Genomic DNA, 14,503 nt, shown 5'->3' with positions numbered 1-14,503 from the left:
CTTGCAGCGTATTTCAAACAGAGCAGAGCTTGGTGGCGCTGGTGGCTCTCTCCGGAGTATGTGGAAATTGGGTGTAAAGACAAAGAGATTCCCCGCAGCTCAAACGAATAAAAAAAAAAAAAAAACAACCATCTGCTGTTTAAAATACGTTCTGCTAATGATGACTTTTTAAACTTGTGAACACCTCGATGTAAATTTAGTGCGAGGTGAAGACACAGAAACTCAGTTTTTTTTTTTTGTGCAAAGAGGGGCTGAATGAAACGAACACAACAGACTGTGACAAGTTCTTACCTGGCTGTCTATTTATGGTCTCTCCCCAGGAGCTACATTTTCACTCTGTTTGTGTCTTTTTCTGTCCCCCCTGTTCTCTGAAAACAGACTAAAGTAGCTGCCTCTTATCCATGTCCCCAATTCAGTGTCATGACTCAAGGGCATTAAAAAGGTGCCGGCAGCTTGCTCTAGATTGATTGACTATAGACCATAGGACAGCCCAGAGAGACAAGGCTTGGGGGAGGGGGGGGGGGGGGCACAAGAATGCAATGACAAAACTTTTTTTCAGGACTTGAGTAGCTTCTTTTTCCTGCAGGAAATGACACGTCTGAGTGACACATGGGCGTTCGAGACGCCAACACTGCAGGTAGTGTGTGCTGTGATCCTGTGTCTGAAAGAGTTGCACACAAAGATGCACTGCTTGCTCACCAGTTGAGTTGCCTTCTTTTTTTAAAGGCTCAGAAATTATGCAGAGAACACACACACACAAAAAAACATTCAGGTCGCTCTTTGCATATGGCAGTGTAATGAGGTGAATTCAGGTGGAAGTCATTAACCCCTTTAAGCGTAGATAACGGGGATAATTGTCAAAAATGTGAAATGTACGTTCATAATGTGTTTTCTCCTCAAGGGGACGTGGTATAGGCATCATTTAGTAATCAGTTCTTTTATATTATCCTGCTTTAAAATGTGATCGGCATGTGTGCATGCATGTGTAAATACTGCCTTTGTAGACTGCAGGTCACAGCATGTGCAATTTGAGTTTAAAAAAAACACGACACCAAAGCCAAATAATTAAGGTTTAAACTGTATTATGTAGCATTCAGCACACTTGTCACAACAAGCTTATGCTGATTATATAGCACCTGTTCTGAGCAAAATAGCTACGAGCCAAAGCTGTGAAAGCAACATTAATGCATTTTTCTAACTCTGGGTACAGTCACAAGCATTGGACATGTTAGTCCAGGCTTGTTGTTTAGATTATGTGTGTGACAATATGTGCAGACAGAAGAAGGTTTATTCTAAGAAAGGGTCTGGACAATCAAGAAATGTAAATTAAGTAAGATATGTAGTGAGTTAACCTTACTGTCTGATCAGACATGCTATGTTGAAGTGCTGGCTTCTCTGACAACAATGCAGCAGCCAGTATGTCCTCCTTCTAACTTTAGATTCTGCTCCTGAATGCTCTGGATTTGTTTGGACCAGAGAAGGTAGGTGGTTTTAATGTGACCCCCCCACACGGCCATTATGGACGCCCCTTTGCCAGATATGAGAGCAGTTATCAGGTCAACAGGTGTTGCAGCGATGGAAGCGGGCAAGAGAAGTGGTTCAGATAGAAGTGATTGTACCTAAAAAGCCTCTGCATGTTTCTAATAAGCTCCACGAGCAGAAACGTGCTCAAACTAGGATCAATATTGGAGATGCTTTTGAAAAATGGAGAGAGGTTAGAACACAGAAAGGTTTACAGACCCATGCAGAGCTGGATAAACACTGAAGCTTCAGTGTCCACCACATGGTGACCTGCGTTAGATTAAAAAAACGATCAAGGGCTTCTTGCAACACATTGAATAAGTACAGTCACATAATGTATGAATATATCGAAACCATGAATGTGAGAGAAATGTTCTATGGAAAGCATCAATGTATTCTACGGTTTGATTGTCAAGGAGTTGAAAGTATTACTTTAGAGATTAATAAATTAATTCTATGAATCAAAGAGGTCATTCATAATCAAATGTTTGTACAAAAGGTGCTACATAACTAGAGTGGAGTAGAGTTTGGTTGAGATACTTTTTTGGGGAAGGTGCAGAAAAGCTGATGCAAATAGAGGCTTTTAAAATTTGTTGTGAAGACGATTTGCCCGAGTAGTCAAACAGCACATAATGAAGATTTTTATTTGGGTCTTGGATTAAAAAAAAAAAAGGTTGTTTAAAGGCTTTATATGCGATTTTTTGATCCAGCAGATGTCGCCCTTGAGCACCAGCATTAAACCAAAACAACTCGCGGTGCATTGTTGTGTTAGCATGCTAATGCTAGCGATCTTTATTATGCTCGTATCTTCACACTGCATGTAAATTTACCTGAAATGAGCGTGATCTAGAAACACAGTTAAGCAGTGAGTACAGTATGTTATTCTTCTTTTCTCTAGTCCCTCAATTAAACAACTTTTATACGCGAGGGGAGGAGTCAGCCGGCCGTCCGGGCGATGTAAACAAAGTGAAGATAGGACTCTGAAAACTCTGAAAACATCACAGACAGTGGGACTCGGGTGTTACACCCATTGTAGACAGTCATGACTCACAGAGTTATTTTCAGAGGATATACTTGATTTCTATTATATTTAAGTGTGAAAAATCACATATAAAGACTTTAAGACAAAAAATACTTCTGAAGCTTACGACAAATGCAGTATGCCTCCTCAGCTTTTTCTTAGGAATATATTTTGCATCGAAGATTGGCTTTTTATCCAAATCCGGGGAAGGCGGCTAAAAGGAGGCAGCTGTGCGCTTTGTAAGCAGTCTACCATTTGTGGCCAGATGGAAGTTTGAGTGCGAGCTTGGCCTGACACTTGACTTGGCTGAGAGCTCGATAGTGAAAAGACTCAAAAATGCTAAACGTGTGAAGCTTGACAAGTCGGTGTTAATATCAATAAAAAAAATGTTCTGCAATATTCTTTGTAAGTTTGTTGGTTATTAGAACAATCCTCTCAGCTTCAGCCCTTTCACTGCCACTGCGGAGTGAAAACAATGGACATGAACAGCGCTGATTGGTGTTGGCTTCAACTCATTCTTCTCTCCACAAATGTTACACAGTCAAGTCCAGGCTAATGCCCATATTGTTCGGCTTCATTTAAACCCCTGTTTACATCACAGTACGACAGATTGCCAGTGTTTGAATGGAAATGCAATTCTCCACTTAGATGTACCGCCCCTCGTCCCCGAAAAACTGCCTCTTGGCCGAGCCCCAAGTGTCGTAAATTTCTAACAACAGCCCTGCTGTACACACACACACAATTCATTCTCCATTGGTTAGGGGAATTAACTGTGAAGTGCAGGCATGGGGGCGGGCGGGGGGGATTGTGTGAAGAGAGCGAGATGAGAATGACCCCCACACTATTGGCTGTATTTGTTATGTGGTGGCGTAAAGGGTGGGTTTAGTGGAGAGGGTAGAGGTCTTTCATTTTCACTGATAGGGGGCTCAGACGTTGAGGGAATGACCAAAGAGAGGGGAGATCCAGTCAACTTCAATTACTGGCCCTCACAGTTTTCCCACAGGTGCACTATAGTGCCTTAAAGAGGGAATCAATGAGGTGACAAATTGTTGTGGACAGCGGCCCCTTTTATTTGTTGTGTTGCTGCATGCATGCCTGGATGCTACTCTAAAAGATGTGTGTGCGTGTATTTGACTGTGTGTGTGTGTGTGTGTGTGTGTGGGTCTGGTCCTTTGGCAGGCTTATATACAAATGTACAGCACTCTCCATTTATGATAATTGAATGCTTTGGTCCATTTGTGTTTTTGGAGGGGTTTTTTTTTCTGCTAGTGGCCTTAATGGCTTGTTATCTGTCTAAACCTGTTTTTTAAACGCTCACTAATGGGGGTTCACATGCATCACCCTCTGACGCTCGGCGCCGCTCTGTTTTTATCCCACGATGGCAGTGTTAAGGTTTTTTCCCAAGGTTGTTTTTGCTTTGTTTAGCCCCTGTCATATCCGAGGCTGATGAGTGCTGACTTGAGATACATATGTAGCAGAATTAATTGAGTGTTTCTAATGGTGTGAGGTGGTAAGAAGCTGTGTTTGAACAGTTATGTTCTTGGAGATTGTTGGTCAGGAAACTGGATAAATGCCGGTGTTTGATGTACTGTGGAGTCTGCCGATTTTAACACATCGAGATGTTTCAATAACCTTAATAACACACATATTGATTTATTTCAGTCAACAGATATTATTATTGATTGAAGTGAGGCATATAAATGAATTCAAACGGCGGGCCGAATCTCATCTTATATACAGCAGTCACTGTTTAAAAGAGGTCAATACTTAACAACTTTACAATCTGAAGCTTATTTTGCTTCTCACTGACTTTTTCAGGTCAGGTAACGTGGTGTTTTGTGAATACACTTAACGTCAAATTTATGGTATTCTTATTTTTCCTTGTCTGTGGTCGGTGTAAAATGCTCAAGAATCCTCTCTGTTGCTGATGTGTTATGTTGTTGAACGTTCAATGTTTGAATGTCAGTACTGCAGCAGTTGTTTCCTTACAACTTAATGTGGAGTTCTTGTACTTTCAAAGCCTTGATCACAAGTCATCCATCGGACATAAAACAAAACGCATGTAACAAAGAAAACAAAGGGAACTCAGAGCTGCAAGACAGCAGTGAAGGAACATTATGTAGCAAGTCAAAGTTTACACGGTGTGGCGTTTGAAATTTGAAAATGATGTATTCTGGTGCTGCATTTTCACCACAGGAAATTCCCCTGAGGACCAAGGTACATTTAGATGTTTCCAACGATTGGACCATTGGTTTTTTTACTCCCCAAAAATTAAAGTATGGGACATTTTCAGGAGTTTTGTGCATGGTTGAAAACACAAATGTTTTCCAGTCCTCACGATGAGGCTGTAGGAACCTTTGAATACTGTGAATTGAGGCTTCTTGAACTAAAAGTCTCAGCTTCTTTTGGTGGAAATGCATCTTTTGTTATTGTTTGTGATAATGAATATTTACACTGATGCAGTGCTATACTCGACACACCTGTTAACTCTGGCTAAGGTTGGTACCAGCTGGTCATTAAGAGCTGCAGTAGTAGGCATATCTCGTACTGTAGCATCCTTTGCACTTCAGCATGCCTCATTTTTCTATTTTTCTTTTTTAGAAATACATTTTGAGATATTATTCCTCTTTTTTTCCCTGACTGCTATCCAACAGGCACCCAAGAGGCCAAGATATTAATGCAACACATTTCTCTGTCTTTGTCTCCGCAGGAAAAGAAGAGTATGTCGCAACCTTCAAAGGATCTGAGTTCTTCTGCTACGACTTGTCCTTGAACCCGATTCAAAGCAGCAGTGACGAAATCACACTGTCTTTCAAAACTCTGCAGAGGAATGGACTGATGCTGCACACGGGCAAATCGGCTGATTACGTCAACCTGGCGCTGAAAAATGGGGCTGTCTCACTCGTCATTAATTTGGGGTCTGGAGCCTTTGAAGCTCTGGTGGAGCCAGTCAATGGGAAATTTAATGACAATGATTGGCATGATGTCAAAGTAACAAGGAATCTACGTCAGGTAACAGTACAGAGGGTGATGCAGAGACTCAGTAAATGAATCAAAACAAATGCACTTAAATCATTACCATCATACTATATATCATTTTTCCCGACATTGTAATCGGATTGCTAAATTGAATCATGGTGGTGTATGGTGGAGATAAAACAGAAACCACAAGTGAGCAGGGACATCTAGATGTGAATCGAGACTTCTATTAGGTTACAGTTCAAGGGAAAAACATGGCTCCAAAACTGCATACAAAGCATTAAGGGTCATCAAGATGCTGAGGTATGACATTTGCTCTGGTTTAATGTGCACTACTAACTGAATAAATACAGTTAATTGGAGGAAACATTTGTTTGTTCTGCCATAGTTTAAAACTAGACATTGTACCACTGCTAGTGTTGTTTCATCGTCCACTAAATAATAGTAGAGTATAAATAGTGGTATGGTCAAAGAGTTGGGTTTTGGTGTTTTGATAATGGTATCAATATCCATGAAATAATCATTCCCTATCCATAAACAGAAACAAAGCTACAGTAAGGTTTCGAAATCAAAGATCATTTAACACAAGTGAAACTCTCTGATAGGTTGTGATTGGCTTCCCTACATGTCGTCTAAGCGTGTCTATTGACAGCGTGATCTGATTAGGCAGCCCGAGATTTCAAACATAGAAACTAGTGAATTCCATTAAGCAGCCTGTTGCCATTTGTTAACTTCAGAATACATCAGGTAGTGCCCTTCGCCAGTGGCAGTGTAACTCATAAACGTCGGAGCAGCCAGGGAATCAACAGAATTGATTTTTGGCTGAGTCTCACCGAGAGCAGAGGAATCAGATGGGATGAAGGAAAGATGTTAAGCGGAGCCTCTGGCCGTTGAACATGTGCAAGCGCCTCCTCCTGCTAGAACAGATTGTCCTAGCAAGAGCGAGGTCACTAAGTGTTTGCAGCATTGGCAAACATGTACTTAATGGTATCAGGAGGCTGCACTTGGACAACTGAACGGGTCTATTGGAATCATGACTATTCTGAAAAACTTCTGAGATGCTATCCACATATTCTTAGTAGCGCTGAACAATATCAGGCTCCCCATTGTTTTTGGCATAAGCTACCTGCCTCCATTGAAGTATGCTGATCTGTTATGGCTCTGTTACAGCAGGACATGGGGTTTCCCTTCAGAACTCCAAGGCCTAAATAGCCTTAAATGCCCGACTGAGATGGCTTTGTGGAATTTGGCCAACCAAATTGTCACACAGAAAGACAACCCCCCAAGAACTCTGCATTTCATTCAACCGTGCAACTGCATTTGCTTTGCCAGTCAATTTGTTGAACCAACTACAACAGCCAAGACTTGCAGTTTAAATGGTTTAAGTTGGTGTAAATTGAATGATGTCCAAGTAGCCGATTAAAGATGTCTGCGCTTGTCTGTAAGTGATACTTTTCAGCTGAAGCTCTTTGTCAGTCTTTTTGGCAGAGTACACACTTGTGCTACCTGCACAACCATCCAGAAAAGAGGTTTGTTAAAGGCAGTGACAGAAACCAAACATGGCAAACTAGTCTGATTTCTGCCATTGGTGCCATCTTGGTCCGTTGCATAACTTCTGTACACGTAGTACACTTTTGTTTGGTCCAGATCACTTTTTTATTGCTGGTGGGGTACGTAAAGTGTGTATCCACACTCCCTTAATGATGCAGATCACATGCAAAAGCCAAAAGGACAGGATGGCGTTCCAGGTTACCTTCAGCTTCTAAAGGCCAGAGATATTTTTTAAGGGCCTTGTATAGACTGTGGATCTCCAGATGAATTGCTTTCAGGTTTGCCAGGATAGCACTTATTCCTGTTTGACTGTTTCTGTTCTGTGTTAAATGGAATTGTACACATTTCTTTCTCTTTACCCTGAAGTATCAAACTGATTATTTTGACCCACATGACATTGCTCGATTAGACCTCTAAGGACAGTATCTCAAATCTTTGCAAACACATAATTAGGACAACATCTCTAGATTTCGTCTCTGCTCACTTGGTGGGAAATGTTGCTCTTCACCTCAGTACCAGTAACGCTGCTTCTTTTGCATAATCAGGAAATTGATTAGTGGCAAACGTAAGGATTTGGCCAGCTCGGACATTCATTGCATTCAAATTGTGAGAAGAAAACCATGCATATTGAGTGCATGCTCTGTGGGGGAATCCAAATTGCCATCCTCCTCATTCTGTGTCAGGGTCTTCTTTGCTTTGTCTCATTGCAGTAAAGTGATCCTAAAGTTCATCAATAAGACCAAAAGGAGGTACAGTATTGAATGGGGGCCGGAAAGTCTGATACACTGGATTGGACTCCTGCCTCAAACAAAGTACAAAGAAGGAAAAAAAACTAGTGCGAAAAAAGTAAAGTTTAAAATGGTCTTGAACTTAGGACTTTGTAAAAGAGGGTCAACTGATGTGCTTTAGGCATTCTTTCTTATGAACCATTTGATTTCTGTCAATCATAACCTTATGTCAGGTCAAGGGTGAAGGAGCTTTTTCTGCTTCTCGGCGGTATGGTTGCATACAGAACATGGTGCAAAAAAAAACACCATGAGGAATCCTAGGGAGTCACCGGTCGAGCTCTGGCACCTCTTGTGGAGCTTTCTCGCTCTTTCCTTGGTCTGCTTTTTTCTTGTTAAACTTATTTTGCCCTTTTTTCTCTATGTTACTAACATGCTTTGGAAACAAACTAACATCACTCATGGAATGTGCCATTCTACTAACAGTATGGTTTTTGCCGTTTAACAATGTACTAACAGTATTGACCATCATATATTATTTGAGTAACAATCGTTATTCTGTTCACAGTTTTTAATTTCCTTTCTCCCCCCTTTTCCACAAAGCACTCAGGCATTGGACACGCTATGGTAAACAAACTACATTGTTCGGTAGATATCATTCTAATTGTTTCTTAGTTTGGGTTTGCCGTGTGTTTCTTTTCTTTCTTTTTTTACTGTAGACGTCATTAACAAAAAAAGGGAAATTGCGGTTGGTACTCTTCTGCTTACTTTTTCGAAATCCTTTTTTGATTTCTTGGGTCATTCATTGGTTTCACCCTCTTTATTTCACTTGTTTCCTGTCCAATTCTGTTTGATCCACCTTTTTAGGAGCATCATTTCGAGCCTTTTGCATCAAGCTGTGGTTAATAATGAGGACCCCTCTCCCCGTCTGGCTGGCCTGATGCTCTTGGGCTCAGCCAGTTGTATCCCCCATTCACTTTGCATGGCATGCAATTTTGACTTATGTGTTGCAAATGTCACACTGCCCATTCGTCCACATGGTTGTGACAGTCGAGCTGTGTTTGTCAGTGGTGCTTCTCTGCTGCTTTATTTTTTGGTGGTTTCTCAGTGTCCATGAGCTTCTGCATGCATCTGACAATGTTTCAAAGAGTTACAAAGTTCTGAACATTTTTAACATCCCAATTAAACATTTGGGAACATTTTCTTTTTGTGTGCTCTAAACAAAAAGAACAAATGCATGCATGCTATTTTTTTTGTCCAATACCCTCAGTCATTGTCCTTTACTAACTAGTGATTGTGTTTTTTAAGAGCATGTGCTCCCTATCTAACCCAGTAGCACGATTTGATTTCTTTTGTAGAACTGCTGGACGTACTAATATGAACGACTGTATAACAGTTAAACTAACCAAGTTAACGTTCTACTAACACCATTTTTGTGTCTGCTAAATTATTTTTAAGTTGCAGTAGGTGCAATACTAACACTGTAGTATGGGCAGATTACTAACTCTCTAACCAGATTAGCATTCTTTTTGAAGGCTTGCAGTCTTCCAACTAACCAAACTGGTCAAAATAATAATAAAAAAAAACAAGAAAAAAGACAATGAAAACAGACATGAAAATGGGTTTCAGAAAATACACATAGGGAAATCTTTCATAGACAACAAGAAGGAGAGGCAATAGCGTTGTGTTGTATAGGCTGCCTGAGTATAGCGTGTTCTTTCCTTGTGCTTTGTTGTCTAGGTAACGATATCCGTGGATGGGATTCTGACCACTACAGGATATACACAAGAAGACTACACCATGCTAGGCTCGGATGACTTTTTCTATGTCGGAGGAAGTCCTAGCACGGCTGACCTGCCTGGATCTCCGGTTAGCAACAACTTCATGGGATGCCTGAAGGAGGTAAACACCACTCTTGTGTGCACACTGAGACTGGTGGGTGGACCGAGTATGACTGGCTTTCACCTTAGGACACCACAACAGGCCCTTCCACCCACACGCTGACCCTGTCTTATCCTTTACACTTTTGCTTTAGTTTGTTGCTTCTGTTTTTACTCACAAAAGAAACTCTCACAGATACTTTACTTTTCCTCCAACGCCCCTTCACTGTACTCATAATGCTTCACACACACACACACACACACATCCGCGTCGAGGGGTCTGGTGTGTAGCACAGTATAGCAGGCATGAAGAACTCAGCCTTAGAGTGGAATTTATCACAGGCTTCACACGGCTTCTGTCAGGTGCACTTCAAAGAGGAGCTGTGATCCTGAGATCAGTCAGGTTGAATTTTCATGAGCAGTCAGGAAACTCTCACAGTTAACACCTCACCATTATTCCACCGGGGAATACGCAGCACTAGACTAATAGAGAGCATTGGTAATAACTTGTGACGGTTATGTGTTACATTGTAAGTAGTCGTGGTAACGTATGGATGGATGGGGATCAAAACTCGGTTCGGTTAGAGGAAGAATGTGCAATATTTTAAATACAGCAGAAATCAAGTCTATCCTGTGTTAATGTGTCTCATGAGTCATGACGGTCTACAATGAGTGAGAAGCTCGAGTCCCGCCAGCTGTACTGTTGTTGGACGGGACAGCCTTGGGTATAAAGCTGTTTTAGTCAAGGACTAGAGAAAAGAAGAAGAACATACTCACTGATTATTTGGATGTCACATAAGTGTTTTTATATCTCGGTCATTCCCTGTCAATTTATCTGCAATATGAAGCTACGAGCTAATTAAAGCAAGCTAACATTAGCATGCTAACACAACAATGCAGGACACAGGCAATTGCAGCTCGAGCTCAACGGTGCGTTCTGTTTAATTACTTCTTCAATCGAGTGGGGTTGGAGGTGTGTCGCTGTAGGGGAGCGGAGGCTTCAGAATCTTTATCAATAGGGCGCTAATGGCCTAACAGTTAGGCCACGCCCCACAGATGAAGGCTTTGGTCCTCCAAGCTGGTTGCCTGCCGCTGCTTTCCTGCATGTCATTGCCCCTCTCTCTCTCAAAATCCGCTAATCTATCACTGTCCACTGTCCTATCTAGAAACAGTAAAGGCAAAAGCCCAAAATACATCGACTTACATTAAAATCAATGAAAATGATTGGTCCCCATCCCTTAAATTTAACTTTGTAATTAAGAAAATGCAGCTGGGACAAAACTCTCACCTTGAGGAATGAAACACACAACAAGGTGCAGAAGTGTTCATCACTGCTTGAAATTTTTCATGTTGATGCATTCAGCACATTTCCGATTTACACCTTCCATTAGATTTCATCCAGACTCCTTATTCAGATGATAAACTATCCACTTTGTAATCGTTTACATCTGTGTTTTAATGTATCCTCGTTGAGATTAGATTTTTAGATTATTACTATTTTAGGTGGCAGCTAATAGGTTGTCATAGCAGCTGAAGAACACACTCTTGATATCATCATCTTTTCACCCCACAGAATCACAAAATGATCCAGTCACTCATCTCTCAGCTTTGATGACAGTTTCCCCTCGTTTTTATCGTCTCTCTCTCTCTCTCTCTCTCTCCTTTTTTAAAAGTTTTCCCGTGTCCTACATTTCGTCTTTCACCCAAAGCGGCACCCTGTCGTCCTCAGTGAGCCTCTCGGAGAAGTTGAGTCTTTTTCTGTTTAATGAGCGAGTCTGGCTTGGACCACATGGCTGCACGCCGTGTACATCTTGTTGCAGGTCCGGTAGTTAAAAAGGGATTCTTAGTTAATGCTGCTGAGGTGCTGCAGATGCCAAACAAAGGGAACAGAATTAGTGCACTATATGCTTTTTTATCTTTCAGCTGAAGACATTTGCGACTGCAGCAGCTTCTCTTGAAGATCAGATTAAATTTCTCATACTGCATGGCTGTGATAGTTCCTTAAGATATGATATTCCTCTTCTTATACTCCCCCCCTCCTGAGACCGTTTCATTTTTATTTAGTTTCATTACACAACGCAGATCTAAAAAAATATAGCCTGTTACACTGTAAAATCCATATTTAGTATCATTCACTTTGCTCAGGTTATCTTCCAGTCTTTTATGGCACATTGACAAGCTCGCTGCATCGTCTCATCCCCGCCTGTTGAATTATACAGAAGCCCCCTGTCACAGGTCATCTTCCATGTATGCTGCGATATCATGTGAGCGCTGGTTGAACATATGTGCTGTAGCGCCTGACTGATGATCACATGTTCCCGCCTCGTTTCTTTTCCCTCCACCCGCAGCGTTAATGTGCAGATTCCATTTCTGAGTCGCCACGCCCGCCTGTTGGTTCTGATGGCAAAACAAAGGGTGGTGCAATAATAGCTCAGTTGTCACAGCCCGAGCTTGATGACGAATTAGTGCAGCACTACTAGTAGCAGTGTAGACGTGGCTCAGACCGAAAGCTCCTTTGACTCTGAGAGGTGCCCTTTTGTGTCCTGACTGTGAAGAATTGATGAGGGTTAACAGGCTGTATCTGATGCACCTTTCGTCCACATCACTGAAGTTCAGCACGCAGAGACACCATTTTTATTCAATTACTCATTTGACACAAGACTTCAGAACGTTCTGTCCCACATTTAGTTTCTTTCAGACATGAAGATGACGATGAGGACGGAAGAAGCACGCTCTCATCTGTGTGTCCTGTTTTCCTTTATTTTTTTATTTAACCTTTATTTAACCAGGAAGAAGTCTCATTTAGATTAAAAATCTCTTTTACAAGAGCGTCCTGGCCAAGACAGGCAGCAGCACAATTACAGGGTTTCAGACATTAAAACAATGAACATAAATACAGGAATCACAAAAAGAACCATTCATCAGAATCTGTCATAAGTCATCAGCAACAAAGCGATCCAAAAGGGGCAATACGAGTTAGCTAAAAACATCTACAGTCAGATATTTCTGCCTCCAGATCATTAAGACGACCTTTAAAAACATTCAAGGAAACCAGCTCCCGAAGATTTAAAGTATCTTGCAACCGATTCCAAGAAGCAGCATCCTTGGAACGCCCTTTTTCCTAATTCAGTACGGGCTTTAGGGATGGTTAGAAGGTGTAAGTAACTTCCATTACTGTTTTGAAGTATGTCACTCTGTAGGTAGGATGGAAGCAGACCCGAGAATACCCTTATAAATAAAAATATGCCAGTGGTTTAGTCTACGTGCAGACGAGGCAGACCAACCAACCCGAGCATACAAGGAGCAGTGGCGATCTTATAGTTAACTGAAGTCGGATACAAACTGCCACGAGGTATTATCAGAAAACTCAGCAGGCGCTATGAGCTTCACCCACCTGAACAGTTAGACACTAGTAGATGTGACCTCGGTGATAAACAGGAACTCTCCATGCAGATGAAATCCCATCAGAGGTGTCCTGCTTTTACAGGTGAGCGCTTTAGCATGACGATAAAAAAAAAATAAAAAAACAGAACATGGGGCGGTGTTTTTTCCACAGCTGTAACTCCTCGTTTTATGGATTAACCATTACAACTGTTGTGTTATGTAAATACACATGAATGGACCAGGATGGCGCCGTTTGTCACTCGAGAACCGTATTCAACCAATTAGTAGAGCTGGAGTGGTGCAGGATGAGATCATGGACTGTGCTCCCCCGGGGGGGGGGTCGTTGTTAAGCACTCGTTGCTTCTCTAACCCTCCCGCCTGGCACGCTATTGACAGCTTTGTGTTAAAGTGTCGTCGTAGGTTCGTGTACAATGTTTTTGTGATAAGGTAATTTGGCTGCATCGTGACCACGCTGACGTCTTAATGATAAAGTTTTGACATTCAAAACGTTCATTAGCATCTTTTTATGGAAATGACATAGACTGAGGAATCCTTGTTATCACAGCTGCACTTACACGAGATGCTCTGTCATTACTGAGATTGGATAATAACGAGGTGCTGCCTGTCTCTAATTTTTTACAAGGCTGTTGCCAATTACGCGCTGTGACATGCAATGCCCCCCTTCTACGCTCGTTGTAGCTACTTTTTTAGTCTTGAGAGATATGAATACGGTCAATATTTTGAGTATTTCTATCAAAGGGAGTCTTTTAAAAGTGTAGAGTGCAGAACTCAATAGACCTGTCACACTGCATTTAGACCAATCAGACATTATGACCATCTCTGCAATCTGATGCCTTCAAAAAGAAAAACTCAGGAAGGTGATGATTTTTCTTTTGATCAATTATTGAAGTCGTTGCGGGTGGTGCTGTGCTCGAGTGCATTATACTGCATGTTCACTCTTCTCCCCGTGTGTTAATGTTAATGAAGTGGGCAAAATATTTGGAACACCTTTCAATAGAGGTTCGATTTCGGTAGCACATTTCAGCAACGAGGCGATTCAAAGTGCTTCACACAAGATGTCGAAATCATAAAGACAGAGAGAAAAAAAAAACTTTAAAAGTCGTTTAAAAATCAAAATTCAAAAGTCACAGGCTGAGTCCATCCTGCTAACAGCAACGACCCTCTCTCTACTTCCACCTCTACCGTGCTGCTACAAGGTTTTTTTTTAAAGTGACAGAGGCCATTTTGGGCGGCTGTGGCTCATTTGGTAGAGTTGTCTTCTCAACTGGAAGGTCGGGGGTTCGATCCCCAGCTCCCCATGTCCAATGTGTCCTTGGAGTTTAAATTGGATTAGTTACTTCTGATGGTCTCTCAAAGCAGCCTCTGCCATCAGTATGTGGATGTGTTGGTGTGACCTGTGTCAAAGAGCTTTGAGCAGTCAG

The 14,503-nt window shown here is 41.7% G+C and overlaps 1 protein-coding gene across 13 annotated transcripts in view; it reads left to right on the top strand.

Moving 5' to 3' along the window:
• LOC132975171 (neurexin-1a) overlaps positions 1-14,503 on the top strand; it is a 343,741-nt gene that overhangs the window by 114,457 nt on the left and 214,781 nt on the right. For 9 of the 13 annotated variants that reach the window (XM_061039533.1, XM_061039528.1, XM_061039532.1 and 6 more), the window contains 3 exons: positions 5,253-5,554; positions 8,401-8,424; positions 9,538-9,699. In XM_061039533.1, the coding sequence (XP_060895516.1) occupies positions 5,253-5,554; positions 8,401-8,424; positions 9,538-9,699 (488 nt within the window). The remainder of the gene's footprint in view (positions 1-5,252; positions 5,555-8,400; positions 8,425-9,537; positions 9,700-14,503) is intronic. The other 4 variants (XM_061039539.1, XM_061039538.1, XM_061039534.1 and 1 more) reach the window with 1 other exon arrangement.

Source organism: Labrus mixtus, chromosome 6 (genome assembly GCF_963584025.1).
Source record: "Labrus mixtus chromosome 6, fLabMix1.1, whole genome shotgun sequence".
Classification (NCBI taxonomy): domain Eukaryota; kingdom Metazoa; phylum Chordata; class Actinopteri; order Labriformes; family Labridae; genus Labrus; species Labrus mixtus.
Note: the sequence above shows the minus strand (reverse complement) of the source record. Positions and strands in the feature narration are given on the sequence as shown.